This window comes from Nipponia nippon, unplaced genomic scaffold (genome assembly GCF_047370975.1).
Source record: "Nipponia nippon isolate SJK-2023a ecotype South Korea unplaced genomic scaffold, ASM4737097v1 scaffold_12, whole genome shotgun sequence".
NCBI lineage: Eukaryota > Metazoa > Chordata > Aves > Pelecaniformes > Threskiornithidae > Nipponia > Nipponia nippon.
The window spans coordinates 8585016-8605846 of NW_028262313.1; the positions used below are offsets into that span (position 1 = coordinate 8585016).

At 48.4% G+C, this 20831-nt stretch overlaps 2 protein-coding genes across 9 annotated transcripts in view; one reads left to right on the top strand and one right to left on the bottom strand.

Annotated features, from left to right (window-relative positions):
* Positions 1-5287, top strand: part of TBC1D8B (TBC1 domain family member 8B) — a 44027-nt gene extending 38740 nt beyond the window's left edge. The window contains exon 21 of the mRNA XM_087748648.1: positions 297-5287. Coding sequence (XP_087604774.1) covers positions 297-707 — 411 coding nt within the window. The 3' untranslated portion in view covers positions 708-5287. The remainder of the gene's footprint in view (positions 1-296) is intronic.
* Positions 5288-5917: 630 nt separating this feature from the next.
* Positions 5918-20831, bottom strand: part of PASD1 (PAS domain containing repressor 1) — a 118956-nt gene continuing 104042 nt past the window's right edge. For 7 of the 8 annotated variants that reach the window (XM_087748654.1, XM_087748655.1, XM_087748657.1 and 4 more), the window contains 10 exons: positions 19660-19741; positions 17606-17729; positions 16729-16838; positions 16135-16221; positions 15045-15203; positions 14303-14509; positions 13248-13450; positions 12381-12473; positions 11693-11900; positions 5918-10432 (listed from right to left, as the gene is read on the bottom strand). In XM_087748654.1, the coding sequence (XP_087604780.1) occupies positions 10262-10432; positions 11693-11900; positions 12381-12473; positions 13248-13450; positions 14303-14509; positions 15045-15203; positions 16135-16221; positions 16729-16838; positions 17606-17729; positions 19660-19741 (1444 nt within the window). In that variant the 3' untranslated portion in view covers positions 5918-10261. The remainder of the gene's footprint in view (positions 10433-11692; positions 11901-12380; positions 12474-13247; positions 13451-14302; positions 14510-15044; positions 15204-16134; positions 16222-16728; positions 16839-17605; positions 17730-19659; positions 19742-20831) is intronic. The other variant, XM_087748659.1, reaches the window with a different exon arrangement.

Here is a 20831-nt window from a genome sequence, read left to right on the forward strand (position 1 = left end):
TTTAAGTCCTATTAGTAGTTTTCTAAAGGATTTGTACAATCCCTTAAATTTCAGACCTTCACATTAATCATTAGACTGTGGTTTTTTTGAACTGCTGTGACTGTAAGCTTATGAAGAGAGGGACTTTCAGACACACTTAGGTTTATCGGGGCTGTTCCACACCCATATTGTCCTTAGACCAGTTGTTGTAGCAGGTGCCTAGCAGCAACAGGCGCTGGATTGAGACCACAATGTGCGGTGCAACAGGACAGTTGTGTTGCTGTTCTCTGAATAGTCTCCTCTATATCTCTCTCTAGTCTCAGTTCATCCAGTTCTCAAAAACTCTGTACAATCTGTTCCATGGGGATCCCGAGGAGGAACTGTTATATCGGGCTATAGCGGTGGTTACCAGCCTCCTGCTGAAAATGGAAGAAGTTGGGAGAAGACTGCAGAGTCCCACATCACCAGTCAAAAGTCCCGTTGCCGTTATGGAGGTGCCTGCTGAAATCCCCAGAAAAGGGCAGGAGGAAAGCAGCTCTGAGCAGACCGGAGGCAGTAGAGCACAGAGTTTGAGAGGGAACCATGAATGGTCTTTTGCCTTTGAACAGATTCTGGCATCCTTATTAAATGAGCCAGCCTTTGTGAGATTTTTTGAAAAACCTCATGACATAAAAGTTAAAATAGAGAGTGCTAAAAATTTACAACTTAAAGCAAGAACCAGAGTGTAATTTCTTTTACCTTTGACTCTGATTTAACCACATAAAGTGCTTACAAATGAAGGTTGTTACTATGGAAATTGAGTCTGGTGTTTACATAGGGAATGGAGTTCGAAGAGTTAGCTTTAAATATCAGATTACTGGTATGTAATGTAAATAAAAATAGTTTGAAGCACAATCACTTTCTTGCATTGTTCATAAGTTTCACTCCAAAAAAAGGACTGAATAATAAACTGTCTGTACCGTGTTATTAAAATATGCAGCATTGCTTGCAAATACTGGATGTCACCTACTGCAAACCTATCTGAATGATAGCTGTTCCAGTGTGTGCTCTCCTGGTTCATTTCTATTACTGTGATAAAAGAAATGACTTCCAGCCATTTTCACTTAGAAGGAGTATCGACAGCTTAGAGGTTGTCTTCCAGGTTAGCTTAATTAGTTATTTCCAAACTTGCATGTGGACTGGGATCGAAGCAAGGTGAAGACTAAGAATAGAGGCTATGGTAGGCACAAGAGCATGAGGTCAGAGAAGAAAGTTGCCCTGCTCTCAGTTCTTCTGCTTTGGTCCAATTTGGACCAATGGTCCTGGACTCTTGCAGATTCTAGCCCCTCGTTGGTAGTTTGCAGGCTGCGTTCGCCCAGCCCACATCTCAGTGTTTGCAACAAACAACTGGTTTCCTGCTTTTCTAGCTCAGCCTATATATGAGTTCTCTTTCCCGTTCTCAAACCAATCCTCCTACAATACAGGTGAAAAGGATGGAACCTTGTTTGGTCATCCAGGCTGCGCACGAACGCAAAAGCTAGTATAGATTGTTGAAATCAAGGGAAAGCAGCAGCTAAATCTGTCTGACCACGTCATTCGTCTTGCAAGAGGAGCCATTGTTGGCTTCTTAGGAGCATGTTGATGAAACGTATCGTTTTGCTTGTGTTTGGAAAGCCCAAGCACAGACCATCTTTAGCTGCTTCATAGTTAGCTGAATGCTGACTGTTGAACTGCGAGGGACAGATTGCAGTTGCTCCTTTGCCTGCTCCGAGTCCACGCCTCGTCCTAGTAATTATTCTTTCTTTTCTATAGCTCTCTGGAATTTTGCTGCTGTAATATTTTCTGTCTGCCAGGATTCATGGCAACAAAATCCTCTGGAATCTGACTTGAAATTTTTAATACATAAAAAAAGTGATATAGTAAAGATGCTGTGGAGGCAAGCTCTGCCAGTGTTAATGCTGATAAATGTTGACCTTGAACCTTGGATAGCTGGTGCTAGAATGGGTTTAGAGAAAGAGGGGAAGAGCTTGTATTTTAACAACAAAGTAAACTGTGACTCTCTGCTAAACTGTTTAAAAATGGCTGTTTCTAAAGCCTGTATGACAATCTTTCTCTGCAGAGCAGCACTATTTTTATACTGTGCATGTTTTTTGTAAAGAAGCAGAATGGGGATGGTATCATTCACTGAGGCTTTTCTTGCAATACTAATATGAATGAAGAACAGAAATGAAATTCTGACTTGTGTTGCAAGCACTTGATGAAATACCATCATTGCAATTGGTGTGAAAGTTCCCATGCTGCTTCTAAAGAGTACAGTTTTGATTAGGAGCAATGAATTTATGAATTATTTCTTCTACTCTCCCCCATACTCTCAGGTATTAATGTAAAATAAAGTTTTACTGAATGAACAGTAACTCCAAAAACTGTATCATATATGTGAGAAATGAAAAAGCTTTTTCAGAAGCCTTCACAAAGTAATTACACTTGATACAATCTAATACTGATTTGTATTTTTATGCATAAAATATAAAAACTAATTTATCCATTCATATGGATATGTTTCTGAGGCAAAGTAGGGCAACACTGTGTTACTTTTAAAATGTATTTGCTCACTGTTTTCCTAATGTTATTTTAGAAATACAAAGCAGATGATATTGTTGTTCTAGTCCAGGACGTACTCAGATAAGGTTTGCTTGGTGAGTAATTCTTCTGCAAACAGCCGTGCTGAAATGAATGGAGCCCCATGAAAATAGATGCAGCTGCCTATCCGAAAAGATTTTGTAGGTTTATGACAGATATTGTTAATTTCAAGAAGTAGTCAAGGCTATGAACTATTTGCCAAGCAAGGTAGCACAGAGATATGAGAGTCTTAAAACTCAATGACTTTTTTTGGTTGAGAGCCAAGATGTTAAGGTCTAAGTACAGAAGACTGTACTGAAGGAACCTGCAAAATACCATAGCCTTGTGACATTACTTGGTTTGGTTACGCAAAACTGAGCACCTTTTTAAAATACCATTTTCTATTAGTGTCAATCCAAGAGACTGTAGAGCCATCACCAATTATGCAGTAGCTCTTGTCAGCTGTCATATCTATATATGAAGAAAGATTACAAGCATACATACATATATATAGATATATATGTTAAAAAAAAATAGATTTAAGGTGAGAAGTTAGGATATGTAGGGGAACACTAACTTCTATTAACTGCAGGGATTTTCTGTTCAATTTGTTTATATCTTTTCCCAAAAAGGGTAATGTCTTTAAATCGTTCCTGTAGTACGGCTGCAGGTTGATCCAGCAAGACTAAGTCAGAGCGGCCAGGCATCCAGCCTCAGCAGGAGCGAGGGTGGAGCAAGTCGCTTCCAGCAGGCTGGCAGCACTCAGGCAGCTGCCTAACTGGCAGGTTCTTCCTTTGGGAGCCTGCGGATCCCGGGCTGCTCCTTTGGGGAGATCTAGATGTAGCACGTGCCAGCTGTTTCCAAGGAGCGTGACCCAGAGGTGTGTTTGCTGGGCTGCTCCCACAGTGTGCCATAACACTGAGTGGCACTTACGCTTTCCTTGTGACAGAGCAACTCTGGAGTTAGTGCCTAGCGCCTTTCCTTCCCTTTCCTCTTGTGGAGACAGGCTGGCTAACAAATACATGTGGGCTTAGCCGGGACCGGGGCAGCTAGAGCAACAGAAGCTCATTCCCTCTCTTCAGTCCCAAAGGGTGATGCCTCGACGTTAAAGCCCTGTACAGTCAGGGACAGCGATCTCCATGCGAGACAGCTTTGTGGCCATCTGAAGTTCTTGGTGATGCAAAGATGAACGCAGCTTTGCATCACGTTGCGTTAGGACGCTGCGGGCGTGCACGCGTCTGTTGCGGGAGGTCGGCTGCGGCGTGTAGCGGGGAACTAAGCAGAAGTGCTAGCAAGGAGGCTGGCGATTGCAGAGCGTCTGATGCAGAATTACTCAGCTACTTCCCAAGGGGGGGACTTTCCATTCAAATTGTAACTTGGAAGTTTTTAGAAGTGTTTTTGAACTTTGAAGAGTTCATTCACCAACAGGAAGCAGCGCGGTTAAGTGAGTACTGACGTGTCATTGCACATATCTATGCTATTTTTTTTTTTCCTGTAACAGTTTTCATGAAGTTATCTGTCTTTTTTTTTTTTTTGGTTCGGTCGTAGGACATAAATGAATGTGCATTATCCAGTACAAAATAGACAGTTGTAGGTAGGATTATAGATTGCTAAAACTAGTGATGCTGTTTATACTGTTTTAAAATTGCACTACCTGCTGCAGCGTCACCAGCGTGACTGGGCAGCTATGCCATGGTTATTTACCCTGAGACATTCTCAGTGGCTGCGAGCCTACGCTGCACAGTCCTTTCTAGTGGCTGGGCCGTGAGTGTTGTTGCTATGCACCTAGGATGCCTTTTGTCCAAGGGAATCGTTAGCCCAGGGGATGCCAGCAGAGCTGCCACGGTCCCTCGGGCTTGCAATAGAGCCTGCTGCGCGGGGAGCCGGGCGCCGTTCCCTGCGCTCCAGGCGAGGAGCTGGCTGCTTGACCGCTTTGTGCGCCGAGTTCAGGGCTTGAACACACGAGGTGAGGGAATAGCTCAACTAATAGTAATAAAACTACAGGCCCTTTCCACCATGGGGGAGACCTGCTTGTAATTCCACCAGTAGCATTTCCCGGGACACGGAAAAAGCACTCTGTGTTTCTGTCCATTCTTAAAACAAGCCACTTGTTCATCCCTCCAATGGCTAGATAATAATGTATTTTTAGAAGAGTTTGCTCCCATAGTGACTAAGAAAGAGCCGTGTGTTGATTTTATTAGAAATTTCTCATCCAGTTGTACCATACGAGGTTCTTGATTGTGATTGCAGTTGTTATCTGGACTAAAACAAATATTCCAATTTGTTTCCAGAAAAACAGGCTATTTTGTCTTTTTTGCTATAGCTTTGTCACTTTATCAAGAAGGCAACACGTTTGTGTTGGCAGGTTGGATTTTTATACAATGTATTGTATGCAGACGTACTGTAAGACAAATGGGATGTTAAATAAAAATTTGTTTCACTTAAATAAAAATATCTGTGTTTGAGGCACTATTATTTCTCATGATGGACTGTTGCAGAAGTTCCTTCAAGAGCATTGCCACGTTCAGTGCTTTCCAAAGCAAGGACCAAGCCAAAAACCACGACGCTGGGACACCAGCCTCCCCAGAACTGGAGGAAAAATGAAGAGGAGACCCAGATTTTGAAGCCTGGGACTAATTTAGCCTTGCATAGTGCCTGAGCTTGCTTCAGTGCCGAGATGGCAAGTGAGTTAGCACAGGAACAGTACCATTACTTGTTTTTTTTAAATCCAAATTAAAACATTTAATTGGAGAGGGACTTTTTACAAGGGCACGTAGTGACAGGACAAGGGGTAAAGGTTTTAAAGTGAAAGAGGGTAGATTTGGATTAGATATAAGGAAGAAATTTTTTACAATGAGAGTGGTGAAACACTGGAACGGGTTGCTCAGAGGGGTGGTGGGTGCCCCCTCCCTGGAAGCGTTCAAGGCCAGGCTGGATGGGGCTTTGAGCAACCTGGTCTGGTGGAAGGTGTCCCTGCCCGTGGCAGGGGGGCTGGAACCAGATGATCTTTAAGGCCCCCTCCAACCCAAACCGCTCTGTGGTTCTATGATTTACAATGCGCAGACATGTCTACACCGACTCTGATGCCTTGTTCTTTCTAATTGATGCGTTGCCCCTATTGCTTCTGGCACTGGTCATGGACATCCCAGTCTCCGTCTCGAGCCCCGTCCCTTCAGCTGTTTGTACACGTGCATACGTGACGGCTGCTGCTCTTGTGCCTCCTGGAGAGCAAGGAGCAGGTTCTGACCCCCAACGGACCCGTACCACCCAGGGAATAACAGCAGCACCTAGTGCGTAAGAGGTCTTACAAGTATTATTTTATTTCTTCTTTTTTTTTTTTTTAATTTTAAAATACTATGTACAATCTGTTTAAAGCTTGTCAAAATGCACGGGCTCCCTTTCAATGGAGCTGCGCAGGGACATAGATTCAAGACAAGAATAAAATCTTTACTGTTCATCTTCATAAGACACTGCCTTTTTCCCATTACAAAATACTTTTAAGAATAGTAACATTTATAAATGTATCTATATTCAACATCATATAAAATAAACCAAGATTTATACTCAATTCAATTCTAAGCTTTTTTCTTTTTTTTTTTTTTTTTTTACATGGAGTATATACAATATATACAGTAACTTTTCATTGTGTTTGTCAAACCAGCCTGATTATACCCACCAGGCTTTAGCTTATATGTACAAATATGCTAAAAGTGCAAGACTTTATTAATTAAAGCTGCCTGTGTTTTCAGAGGTCTGGAATTGTGTGGCCTATATATATATTTTCATATATAGATATACACGCACATACATATATATGTATATTAAAAATACATATATTGGCATATCTATATATATAGAGAGAGAGTATATCGGTGCTGTGTACTAGAAAGCCTCAGAACATTAATGAGTAATAGGTCGCCACCGACCCCGAGCCTAACCCCGGCACAGGCGGCATCAGTCACGTTCCTACGCTCCGCTTGTCACAACAAGTCACGCTTGTGTTTTCGTGTAGGCACCCTGTGACCCAAACCCACCAGCAACCCTCAATTCCAAATGGGTCCCCAAAAAAACACAGGTCATAGCTAACACTGAGGTAAACAAATACAAATCAACCTGAATAAAGAGATTTAGTTATTCATATATTTTTTTTGAGAGTAAGTGACAATATAAGGCAAAAACCCCATGGCCCTTACGCAGCCTTCCCCCGGCCTGGAGGCAGAGTGAGGAGGGACCAAGCAAGCCCCAAAAAGGGACTGTGGGATTTTGTCCTTTGGAGCTTGTCTGGAAAACACGGCTCTACCCGTGAGGCGGCGCCTGGGACCGCGCAGCCACCCAAGGGGAGAGGGGGCACATGATAAAGTGCGTTTTAGGTCTCTCATTTCAGCAAGGCCAATCTAACACGTAAACATCCTTGCACACCTCCTGTGCTCCTCGCTGAGAGGCTGCGAGCGGGGGCAGCGGTGCCACCCCCCGTGCCCGCCCCGTCCGTGCAGCCCAGCGCTGCCATCACAAAGGCTGTGCCCATGGCACAGCCCCGTCCGGCACAACCACCGCCCCCCAACCCCCAACCCCCTTCTCAACCTGCTTTTGTTGGACTTGCTTTCAAAGCCACAGCAATGCCAGAAAACTGCTCTGCCTTGGTTACCTCCCTACCAAGCCCTGTTAAAAAAAACAGGCCCAAGCCCCTGACCCCAACCACCACCACCTCCAAGAGACATTTGAGCGCTACCTGCCACGTCTGGGCTCACGTACGGTGATGGGACACTGCAGAACAGCCGTGGCGGTGTGTTGGGATGATGCAGGTTTAATGGGCAGGACAGGGAAATGCATGGCCTTTCCCTCCCGCCAGTCCCACCGGGCCACAAATTGCATTCAATGGTGGAGCCCTAACGTACATATGTGTGTGTTTGCCTCCCCACTAACAGTATGTGCCAAGGCTGGGGGCGGAACAAACAACCCCTAAAATACAGCAACCCCTCCTGCCCCAACCTCATGAGCAACCCTACTGTCTTGGGATGGGGGGGGGAGGGGGAACCCTAAAAGTAATAGTGCTTTAAAAAAAAAAAAAAAAATATTTCCTACCTCAAAGGCTCCGTGCTGGCCCAGCACAAACCGCCTAGGGCAGGACAGACCCCGTGCTCTCCCCAGGACCTGGGCTCTAAGAGCCAAGGGTCAAGGCTGTATTATTTCAGCTCCAGGTTGTAGCGCAAAGGCAGGTGCTCCACGTCCCACTGCCAGCGGTGAGGTGGCCCCGGCCCATGGCTCTCCTGGAGCCACCATTACTTGTAGGGGTTTGAAATGGGGGGGGGCCAGTTCAGGCTGTGCCCAAAAGCAGCTGCCCAGCCACCCCGGTGCCCGGGGGCTGCCTGTGCCGGCCGGGCTGGGTTCCAGCCAGGGACAGCACTCGCAAGGCACTAGCCCCGATATTGCAACCCTGGGGGTAAGGGCTGCCGGGCACCTCCTCGTCTCCATGCTATGGCCCACTGTGCTCCCCAAACCCTGCTCATGGCCGGGAGGCTGCACCTCCCCTCCGCCTGCTCTGCAACCCGCAACCCGTCACCGCTGGCATCCCTGGGAGGTGTGTGCCCGAACGCCCCAGCCAAAGCCAACCCATGCCGCTGCTTTTGCCAAGGGAGGGGCCCTGCGGAAAGCCGGGGCTCGCACAGCTTTTGTTTGTGTGCCTGCCCCAGCCGAAACATCAAAGCAGCCCAGTGCCTTGCACCAGCCTCACGAAAGCTCCCAGCTGCACCCTGCTCCAGCCGCCTGTGCTTCCACCACCACCCTGGGCAACGTGGCCCATCAAAACCCCAGCCCTTTCTACAAAAAAAACAAAACAAAACAAAAAAAAACCCCCAAACCTGCAGGTGGGAAACAGCCCCTTGTGCAACAGGGCCAGGGCACGGCCGGGGCAGGCGGTGAATCACGCTGCACCCCGCCAGGCAGCAGCAAGGCTGCAGCCAAAACCGTGTCTGGGGCAGATCTGTCACGCTCCCGTTCCATTCCAGAGCGTTCCGGGAAACTCGGGCTGCCGCAACCTGTTTCAGTCAGGCTGAAACACTCGGGTTTTTCTGCCCCCGTGCGACTGCTCACGCCTGGCCCCAAAGCTAACGAAATCCTCCCAGCGCAGGAAATGTGTGTGGCTGGTGGGGGAAAGCAAGCTAGCTAGCTATAGGTATAGCTATAGCTACAGAATTAGATATCTCTAGCTATAGATATATTTAGCATTAGCTATATCTATTTTTGTTTTTACATGCTAACTTTCCCACTCCCCCCTTTTCTTGGGGGTTGCTCGTGCCAAAGGCCCCTCCATCAGCGAGCACCAGCATCCAGCTGCTGCGGTGGTGGTGTGAAAAGCCAAGAAAGCAGCTTGCACAAGAATAAAAGCAAACAAATGCAAAAAAAAAAAAGGCCAAAAAAGTGCGCTTTGCTTGGATTCGACAGAGGTTACAGACCAACCCGACCCTAAACCTTGCTCTGACTGCCAGATGGAGCTTTGCTTCTAGATGGATCTGGTCCTAACTAATCATTTTCTTGCAAAGCTTATAGTAATGGCCTATCCCTTCTCCTACGTTTGGGCTCTAACAGTGCCCAAAGTTAGTACTCAGCTACTAATGCTTCAAAAATGTACATTTTCATTTTTCCTTTGGAAAGACACAAACAGTAGGGACACTTAATTATACACCCACTGAGGAATAAACTGGTTTTTCAATTCATAAATATAAACTTATAGTTAAAAAGTGACAATTTACAAAAATACAATTTATTGCTGACCCTACGGGCTTGTAACATCGCTTGTGTCATTGTGATCATACGTTTCAGGTTTGCCAAATTGAAACATAACCCAGCAAAACCACAAAGTTTGCTGTCATATGCTGTTCTATGCTTGCTTGTTTGTTTGTTTTCATGTATAGAAACATATACAACTACATCACTTGAAACAAAACCACCAAAAAAAGAACAAGTAAGGATTCTTTGTCTGTAACCTGAAAAATATTTGGCTACAGGGAGTAAAAACCATATAAATTTATCTGCACTTGTTAACCAAAATAAAACATGACAAATATCTTACTAGCTGCGATGTGAGCTGGTATAACAACAGTAAGAAATTCAGGCAAAAGTGGTGTTATGTGAATTAGCAGCATTATCCAATCTCCTGGAAAACAAAAAAATTGCGGGACTGAGGTATAGAGAAAAGGAAAAAAAAATCCACAATGGACCTACTACAGCGAAACGAGTTATGTACACGGTAATCCAACGGCGTCCTGCGGACCGGTACAGTCTGCGTATGTGCTCCAAACACTGGGCTTAAATTCACAGTGACTTTCAGCATTGAAGTCCTGAATGGAAAAGGGTTTGCTCCGTTGCAAAGCAATCTTTGTGGCAACCTGATAAATAACCTCCCTGCAGCCAGAAAGCCATTGCCTTCCAGTTGTACTGCTGTGCTGGGCAAGAGCACGTACGGCTGCCCGAGCAGCATCACGGACCGGCTGCGTGGAAATCCCAACCGACGAGGTGCCCCCGGAGCCATCCGTCCCCAGCGGGGACTGTCCCTCCAGCCACCACCTTCCCTGTGGGGCCCGACCTCACCCGTCCCGGGCTCTGACAGCGTCGTCCTCCCCTCCGCATGTGCCTGGGGCACCAAGCGGCTGCAGCCAAGGTGGTCCCTGCCTCCCGGACCCGGCGTTCAGGGCAGCTGCATCTCAGGCAGGTCGGGCAGGTTGCAGGCCTGGCCCTGCGCATGGCGGCTCTGCTGCTGCGGGTGGAGGAAGTAGCTCAGGGGGTTCTGCTGTGGCGGGTGGGGGGGCTGGAAAATGCGCTGTGTCGGACCCCCAGGCACCGGCTCAGGACCTTGCATCTGTCGGGAGACACAAATCCAACAAGTCAGACCTGCCCTATTGCCCATCTGCTCCCTCTCTTGATGCAGGGCTGATGCTGAGGCTCGTACCTGGGAGTGCAAGTACCAAATCCTAAAGGTAACCTCTATCCAACGAGGGGACAAGTTGTGGACAAGCAGCTCGGGATGCTGGTGCTACCAGCACGACTAACAATGCCTGGAGAGTACAGAGGGGAAGCAGGACTCATCTGTCCTACCAGCCCCACAGGGACCCCAGCAGGAATGGAGACATTCAAAAGCTACTTGGTTGCGAGATAAAATCTGCAGGACGTCCAACATGGAAAGGATCTTCAGGCAACTAATGAAGAGGTTGTAGAGAAACCTTGTCTATGTACCACCCCGTGGCTGGCACTCCAAAGACGTGGACTTGCTGGTTCACCCCCCGTTAAAGGCACTGTGGCACCAAAGTCGGGTTTTCTCTTGCCCTGGAGCTATTTATCTCCCCCAGCATCATCGCTCTGCTGTCCATATTGCTAGTCCTCAGGACCTTGGTGCAGCCCGTGAGCACACATACCCAAAGTGGGGATGGCTCATGTCCACATTTGCTGACAACAACGATTCATTTCTTACTCTAAATCCAGTCCTGCTGCATGGCTACTTTCAGCTGTACCTACGCCTCCTGCTTTGTTTTCTACCCTCTTTGCCTGGAGGACTGTACTTACCTCTGCCAACCAGGCAAGTCTTGGAGAGTGTATTACTAATTAATTATTAGTTTCGACAACCCCTCTCCTTGGCAGCGTCATTGGTTTGGCATGCACTGATGAAGCTGTGCTTTGAAAAACCAAAATCAACTTCTCCAGAGATTTGTGTTGTGAAACACCCATTTATTAAAAGAAAGCAGTGACGGCAGCTGATAAAAAACCTTGCTGTGCTGAGACGTAACAGCAGGAGGCATGTTTTCAAAAGAGCTTATCCCTTATCATGTTTCACGTCTACAGCAAGGTTCCCACCAGAGCTCCTCTGGATGACAAGCTGTGTTTGAAAAATTGGATATTTCTTCTAGACACTAGGGGATAACTGAGTTCATTGGAAAATATGGCCTTGAACGGGTGCAGAGGCAGCCTGGAAAGGCTGAGCACCTGGGTATGTGCAGATCCAATGGGCATGGAGGACGTGCAAGTGCACTGACCAGGTTTGATTAGCCAGGTAAGCCCCCAGAAAACCAACCCAACCCCAAAGCCATCCCTGTGCATCCTCACAAACCTCTTCCTGCTCCATTACCTGAAGGTAGAGATGGCGCTGCTGAACCTGTTGCTGTGGCCACTGGTGGAGATGAACTGGTGTGTTTGTTTGGTGGGGCGTGAAGCTGGTGTGTGGGATCATCAGAGACGGGGAGAAAACGGGCGACGGGGCTGGAGGTCGGATGGTGCTACAGGTAATCGGTTGCATCTGTACTGGGGGAGGCAAGATCTGCTGCTCTGCAACGAATCTGCCACGAGGAGGAAAATAAGGTGTGAGAACCCAAACCCAGACCCACCACCGGAGCAGCCCTGGGGAGCCCAAGTGCTGCAGGAACCAGACTGGAGCAGGGTTTGTCAAACCATGCAGAGCCTGGCGAAAGCAAGCCCCAGATTTCCCCCTCCCCATCAAGCATGGACTGGAACCGCAGACAATTAAGGTTTTTAAGGCTGCACATCTCCTCCATGACTTGATTAGGTGTTTTAAGCTTTGCAAAAGCCAGAAAATGGTCAAAAATATTTTTTTCAAAGCATTTTAGTTACCATAAAGTTCTTTGTAATTAAAAAATATTCTCATTACTTTTTCTCCTAACCAGCTGACCTTTTGTTTCTTTTAAGACTGAGACTGTTTGTGTTTGCGTGATCACGTACAAGTTTTTCAAAGTAATTTTCAGCGCCATAAAGTGCTCTGCTAAAACACTGCATGAAAACAAGGGCCAGCAAAGACTCACTTTCCTTGCTGCCTGCTGGCACTGCTCTGCGTGGACTGGCCACTGCCGTTGGCGGCGGGCATCGTGGCTTGGATAGACTGATCCAACAGCATCCTGCGGTGGAGGAAAAACAGGGGACTGTCAGGGAAGGGAGAGGTCCAGACTCCTGACTGTCAGTCTGTAGAAACGAATCCCTGAAAATCCTCCCTGAAAGCATGCAAACCATCACCCTGAAAAAGCTAATGAAATAGGATGCTTATTATCAGCTTGTCTAATGCACTTGCAGAAGTGAGCTGAAATTTGCTAAATCTCTCATGTAAGAAATATTTTATAGATGGTGAGACCTCTAAGGTTTATCTTTTCCTTACACAATATTTTGAAATGGCTGGGTCCTGGAGGCAGTGTCTGCAGATACCTCCCTGAAAGGAGGGTGAATAGTTTGGGGCAGTTGTATATGTTTTATACAACGTTTCCAGCGTTGTATAAAAGAAAAATGGCTTTGCAATGGCACTTGTCCTGGCTAGAGAAAAGACACTCTGGAGCTTCAGAGCAAGCAGACACAGGTTTGGGAAAGGCTGTCCCTGCTAGTTTTTCCTGTTCAGTCCCTCTGACAGCAACAGATGTCCAAAGGTTACTGAGCTACATGGACAGTTTACGGAAATACGGAAAGAAAAGGTTTTCAGGCCCCTGAGGGTACGGCACAGTGTGCACAGCACCCTGCTTGCACACCCACTGGGCCCACCACTGACCCAGAGCTCTGCAGGAGGGAACATCCCTACGCCGCTGCTGTGGCACCCAGCGACCATCACCCCCTGAGCCCAGATGTGCCTGCTATTGCTCTTTTTTATCACCGCCCTCAGGACAGTGCCAGCAGGGCTGCGTTCCTACCTGAGGCTCCTGTCCTGGCCGTAGTCAGGCTGCGGTTGCCTTTCGCCGCCGTCAGTCGGCATCTGTGCAGCCACTGTAATGGGATGCGTTTGCGAAAACACCATGGGGTTGTTGTAGAGGGGCACTGAAATGCTCGTCTGCCCCAGCAGACATGTTTGCTGGGCTTGGTTTCCTCTCATTAGGTGCTGCTGCTGCTGCTGCACCTGAAATGAAGAGAGATACTCATGTAAATTTTTGAAGCTCCCTAGCAGAACGCTAAAGTAACTGCTTCCAGTACGCAGATGGGAAAAGAAGGAACAGTAGGATGCTCTCCCTGAACACAGCAGTAGGAACAGTGTAACTATTCAGGACAACCAACCTGTTTGCATTTATTGCCCCTGCACGGCAGGTGCTGGGATCCCCAGGGGTAGGAGCAGATGGTCTCTTGGAAAATCAGAGTACAAGGGTAAGGGCACACAAGGCTCGAGGGAGAAGAGAGCACCTCAGAGGGGAGGAGGAGTGCAAATCTGAAGTCCCCGAGGAAAGCATCTCACCCGTCCTTTAAAGCAGTAGTTTTGGTCTTTTTTGCTTTTGGACACCTCAATTCTTTCCCAAAGAGATGCGATCATCTATAGTGGATTTAGGTCTAGTGCTGACAAACGTGTTTTTCAAAGCTGCCTTCCAAGACTTCTCAGGCAGAAGAAAATTAATCTTTCAAAATGATGCCTGCTTCCCCATGTTACAAAGTCACAGCTCTCACTGGCTACAAACCACCACCATGTTGCAATCGCAAACAGAAGCGAATGAGCGCCCAAACCTCCCGCTCAGTTCCTCTCCGGTCACCAGGACAGCTCCAGCGGTCCCCAGGGTTTAGTGCTTTTAGGCTATCTGGCTTTCATTTTTACAGTTGAATGACATCATTTGCAAGTGACTCTCGACACAAATTTCATAATGCCAGCTACACAGTAAAACCAGCACAGAGGAGATGTGCGGGACCACGGGGAAGGGGGACATGGCAGACAAGTATTTAAAAAGCCAGGAAAGAGGACGAAGAAGACAATGAAGCAGCCGGCAACCTGGGCGGCCGTGCCGCAGGGATCCCTGAGGAATTGGCGCGGTGATGGCAGGTGGGTGCCACAGTAGTGCTTCATCCCCAGAAGGCCTTGCTGTTGTGACTTCTTGGCTGTGGTCTGCCTGGGCGTCCCCGGCGGCGGCGGCGGCCTCCTGGGGATTGGGTGCTGCACGTTGTTAAAGACGACGGGGATCGGCTGCTGCATCAACATCTTTAAATAAAAGAGACACATGAGTTGTCGCAGCTCATACGGTGGTTGTACTGCCTGGGAGATACCGGCTCCGGCTCCCAGGCTGTCTCTACCAACATATATAACACTGCAGCAGCCACATCTCCCAATCCAGGGGCAAAGTGAACCATGAATAACAGAAAATCAAATGTTAGCTTGTACCCAAGTATTTATTCAGAGCCACGACCATTCCAGCTCCATTATGCCCGTTGCATTTTGCAGGAATGGCACTGGGGATCCAGCAGCGCTAACCAGCCACCAAACCGCCAAGGTTTTTGTGCAGGGGGGACTTTGGATTAGCTTGGGATTGTTTTTTTCTAAAACTCATGAAAATTACTGATTCAATACTTAAGCAGATACTGATGCCACTCATCTCTTGGGAGACACTACTCCCACATCTGAGACCAAACTACCAATTTATCCAGAGCTCATTTCTAAATGCTTTTGCCACTGATCTGCATGCTCAAAGGAAAAGCAAATGGTTTGTGGGTTTGGGAACCCCGGGGGCAGCGGGTACCTGCAGGTTGGAGTCCTGCACTAGCTGGAGCTGCTCCTTGATGACATGGAGCTCTTCTTGCTGCGTCTTGATGTCAGCTTGCAGTATGCGGGTCCTCTCCTCCAGCTGCTCTTTCAGCTGATGCATCATCCCCAGCTGGGTCGGGAAATGGTACACTGGCTGCGGAGGACAGAGAACACGATCACGGGGTAAGACCACTCCTGCTACTCACATTCATAGTCATGCTGGCTTCAGAAAAACAACCGCTTTTCAGCTTTTGCCATAGAAAATATGATGCTGACAAAAAATGGCAATTGCGTGTTTAACCAAAGTACCACTGTACTTCCAGAGCAGCAGCACAACTGGCTCATACTCAGTGCCTCCCTCCAGGTCTTGGTCTGTTAAAATTCTGCACAGATGTAGCGTCTGTGCACGGACTGCCCTGTCCCTTTAGCATGACACCCTGCTGATTTCGGAGCACTTGCGCTTTGTGGCAGACGCTGCGTGCTAACCCTCGCCACACCTCCAGGCTGGGCTTTCAGTTGTGCTGCTGATTATATTTGCCAAATGCCAGGCCCAAGTTAGGCTGCAATCCCACCCTGGGACCCATCCTTCACACCTATGTTGGCAGTCTTCAATCCCTGTATTATAGTCCGAGTGTTTACTACACTGACCTCAAAGCTCTGTGAGGACGGGTCTCATAGTTACGGTTTATGACTCCCACATTTTTCTTGTGTTTTTTTCTCTTTTTCTGGCCTAACTCAAACCTTCCATGACATCCCCTTCCTCTACCAGGGCAATAAAACTCTTCAGCACCATATCAGCCTGCAGTTAGTTGCTAGCAATTCAGAGATGAGCATTCAGCAGCCCCCAATGACAAGTGTAAACCTTCTTCTAAGCTATTTCTTTGGGGGTTCCTTCCTGCTGTCTCCTCGCTGAAATAAGCAGTTGCAATAATTTGGTTGCACGTAAATCTCAGTAACAGCAACAGAGAGGGCACCGAAACCTTGCCCCCACACTGGGACCAGCCAGCAAGGAGGTAAGAGCAGTGAACCGAGTTTGCCTCGCTGACTGGCCATACCAGTGCGTTTAACAAAAATAAACGACATACCATCACAGTGTGCTGAGAGGGGACTGCCGGCTGAGCCACGGGATGCTGAGGGAGGTGTTCACCAGGGGCTTGAGGAGTTGCTATGGCCTAGAAATGAAAACTTTGCCTTACTGTAGGTCCATAGCACCTCTAGTGCAGAGTTGGTGCGATACCAGCTCATAGCGGTAATGAACAAGAGCAGGGAATTTAGACAACTCCATGTGGCGATCTGAGGATGAGTCTGAAGGGAGAATTTAAGCCCCTGCAGGCCCCCTGCTAATTGCAAATCCCCAGTGTCAGCATCCTTTTCTAGATAAAGGTCATTTCATGTGTACAAACCCTAAGAAAAGCAGGCTCACGGTGTGAGAAGGTGTTTGGCCTGGAGGAGCAAACTGAATCCTGAAAGGAGGCAGCAGAGGAGCCTCTAGCAGCTCTCCACCGGCTCTGCTGGCCAGCCACGTTCCCCACAGCCCCGGGAAATCCCGTGCTCAGGCCCAGAACGCTCAGAGGTGGGGATCCAGCCTCTCTGAGGGCAAGACCAAGGTTTGTCAAGCTCATTTCTTTATGGCATCAGAAAGGCAAAAGCCTTTCAAGCCTTTCGCAGGAACCACTGACCTGAGTGCTTCCAGACGATGCCAGCCGTAGGGCTGCCTTCTCTGCCTGCCCCCCCGGCACCGACGACCGGGTGGGCGTGCTGGTATCCGTGTGTCGTGTGGATGACGTGGCTGGAAAAGAGATGGTTTACTGTGATACAGCAGACCCATGCCCGGTACCCTGGCCAAGCCCAAACTCTGCGTATGCAGATGAGCAGAGACCCAAATGCTGCCAAACTGGGTCCCCAAACTGCCCCTCCGTGGTCCCTCTGGCTCTCTGCCTGACTCGCAGGGTTCCCTTCTGATGCTAACGCCCAGGTTCAGCCTTCCCTCCATGGGTGTCTCCAGATGAGCTTTCCCACTCTCCCCCTGGCAAGTATTTCAAGAAAAGCCCCCTGACTTGGCTCCTACCTGCAGCCACGCACGGGCACTGCGGTCACCTCGCTACGGCCCCCAGGACAGGGGCACTTGTGGGAGCTGGTATGAAGCTGCCAGCAAGGCCGGCAGCCTTCTGCACTCCTTCTGCAGGGGTTTATCGTCAGGGGCCAAACCACCCCATAATAAAAGTTTTGTCAAGGTTCGAGGCTCAATCAGATTGCTTCAGCTTAGTGAGTCACCTCCTGTCCCCTGAGCCACAGAAAACAGCCACAACCTTTAGGTGGTAGAAAGCTGCTCTCACCTTGGCAGTGGGCTAAGAGGGAGGAGGCAGCACGTGGCTGCGGCTCTGCTGCCGTACCATAACTTGTTACGGCACAGTACGTCGGTCCTGGTGCTGAGCACCCCCCTCCCGCCCTGACTCCGTCACTCCCAGTCGAACCCCGGTATTCTGGAGGCTGCTCTGCCCTCCAGCCCGCTCCTCGCCCCCGTGCTGGGTTGCCCCCGGCCACACTGGCACCTACATGCGGAGTCGGAGAGGGCGGTGTGCGAGGAGCGACGGGAGCTGTGGGACGACAGCGACACTCCCTCCCGGCTGGCGTCCTGGCTGCTGCTGCACTGGCCCACATCCAGGTAGCTGCTGTGGCTCTGCGGGGAGTGAAGCACAAGCGGCAAGACCGTCAGCAGGAGAGGATGGTGTTAGAGGGGACCTCCACCTCCCTGACCACTTGTTTGCAGAGAAAAATAACAGACTGGGTGTGTAGAGGGTCAGCACTGCAGCACCACATCACCAAAACCCGCTGCAGTATTCAATCAGCCCCTCAGTGTTCACCCTAAAGCCTTCAGGTATCCTCGTGCAGACAGGACCCTCAGGATCACACCCCAGGCACCCCTGGGTTTGGGGCGATGCCACACATTTCTGTCCCGGGACACCCGTCTGATGGCAGTGAGCGGCAGTGGAGGGGACGCACCGTGCATTGGGTGAATGCTGTGGGGATTGCTGCCTGTGCCCCGTGCTCTGGTGTGCCACCCTCCTGCCCGCGAAGCCGTATGCAAATGGAAATATGCTTTTATAATTAGCTTCCTTCTGCCCGATTTCTTCAGGGATGTCACAGTTCGTTGTCTGGGTCACACTGGGGAGTGGTGGCAGAGGCAACGAATGAAGGTAGCAGGAGGGGTTGGCTGGGGAATGGTTTTATTCATTGCAGAGATGAAGAGAGATGGCTGGGAAGGGACATGGAGCAGTGGCATGGGGACATCAGCTGCAGCCCTAGGAGAACCTACAGCAAATGGCTCCTGAGGGGGACAGGTACTGGGCAACGCTGAGAGCTGCAATCCCGCTCGCCGCTCCCTGGGGAGCAGTCGCTCCCAGCAGGCTGCTCTAGGCAGGAACCTGGCAGCACATCCGCAGAGGGGAACAGCCGAAGCTAGAGAATATTAACAGCTTTGGAGCCGTCACACCAAACTGACAGATGCCACCTGGCAGATGATTTATGGCAAACAGCCCATAACTGTTGGGTAGCAGGAGACTTTCACCTGGAGGACGTGGGTGATCACGCTGGCTGTGCCACCACCCTCCCCACACCTCCCAGGGAGCTCCCCAGCTTCCCATTCCCCTCCAGACGATCAAGCAAAGGGAGTGATCACTTTGCCTCTCCTCCAGCTGCGTTACATCAACAGATGCAGCTTAAGGTCTGCAGAAAAATAGCTCAGCTATCATGTGGAAAGGGGAAAAAGACACAAATGTGTGCTGTGGTGACAGAGAATGGCTGTTTGCAAGACGGTCCTTGCTCAAGTGCAAAACGTCTCTGGGACAGCTTCCCCTATACATCCCATAAACGGCTTCTATAAAGTAATGTCTGAAGAGCAATGAGGCTAATGGAATGATAATTACACAACAATCCACTTGAAATGACTTTGATTACTGGTCTTATTTGTACACTACTGAGAGGAAGATCTTGGAAGTAATGAAAATGACCTTGTTAATTAGGCAGGTGTGTTGGGATGCCAGGCTGATTTAAGCCATGGAAATTACTGCTCTGGTCACAATCCTACACTTGATGCGATCCTGCCCAATGGTGTAAACGGAGCTGAAATGTGGAATAAGAATAAGAGTTTTCCCTTCACTTCCAATCTTTGTTTGAGTGTCAGCGATGAGCTGGCATAAACAAAACAGATACCATGTGGTACTGCCCTGCGCTTGGATCCTCTGTGCCTTACAGAGGCACAGGTGACAGGTACAGCAATCTCGCCTCCAGCTCCAGCTCTACTCTTCTGCTTCTGAACTGGGGTGGTTTCACCTATTGTTTGTGTAACGGTCTCAGGAAGATAATGAACAGAACAGCAGCAATGCAACCGCTGAATTTGCAGTTCTATGCCTGAACCAAGATGGGCAGTTTAGAGCCATGCAGTGGAAAACTTTCTCAGGGTCTGCCTGAGTTGGGTTATGACCCAACGGAAGGCTTGGAAGGAGATGGGAGTAAAGGAGAAGAAGAAAGAACAGAAAGATCTTCCTAAGACTGGTAAGCGATTACTCAGTGTAAACACCTACTCACTCAACTGTGAAGGGACATGGTACCTTTAGAGAAGAGGATGCCAGTTCAATTGATGACTCTTCAAGGCCAAGATCTCGCCTTCTTTCAGCTCGAACTTCTGCATAACTAAAAAAAAAAGAAAAAAACCTAAAATCCAGTTTTTCAGTCTGGATATTGTTTACTGTATGGTAACTATCCTACCATACAGGTCACTATGGCATTTTCATGTTGAGTCACAAGCTTTGCACAGTACACACACACACTCTCCCATATACAAGGTGCTTAGAGGAACATCATCATACAGCCTTGCAATCCATGAATAACTGCACATGCTGAATATCCACAGATAAGAAACAACAGGGCAGTGTCCCAGTCCCACTGTGCCCAGGACCGCAGAGCCTATATGATTAATTGCACTAATCATTCCAAGCACAAATGTAGACAGTCCTTTGCAAATTTTGGCCCTGGATGCCTCCAAGCAAAACTAATCTAAAAGCAAAGTGTGCTTGGCTATTGAAGACAAAAATGGGTGTCTTTGTCCTCTAGTACAATTTTCCTAATAAAGGATATTCCCATTTTCCATAATCAGGCAGAAAAATGATCCTACAGCTTCTGTGCAGGTAAACTGCCATAGCAAATGTACATTCATTTTCTAGCCTGCTGATGATTAAGAATCATTTTTTTGCATGTTGTACGGTAGCTCAGTGAGACCTAAGCCAGTGCCTTGGGGAGGAGGAGGCCAGGTCCCCTCCTTCGGCGGGTGCACAGCTACATCAGAGTTAACATCCCTCACCGGTGGAAGCTCTGAATACAAACCAACGGCTGCCCAGGTGCAATGCAAGACGCAGGAATCCCCAGGAATGTGCCTCTAAAAGTGTATATTTGCTTTCTTTACTATTTTTTCTCTTAAATAATAAAATATTTACAGTAAACAATGCCACATGATTCACCATTAGGATAATGGTGGGGTAGCCTTGTACGTTAGAGAGTGTTTTGATTGTCTAGAGCTCAACGGAGATAATGATAAGGTTGAGTGCTTATGGGTGAAGATCAGGGGGAAGGCCAACAAGGCAGATCTCCTGGTGGGAGTCTGTTATAGACCACCCAACCAGGATGAGGAAACAGATGAAGTATTCTACATGCAGTTGGCTGAAGTCTCACAATCTCTAGCCCCTGTTCTCGTGGGAGACTTCAACTTACCAGATATCTGCTGGAA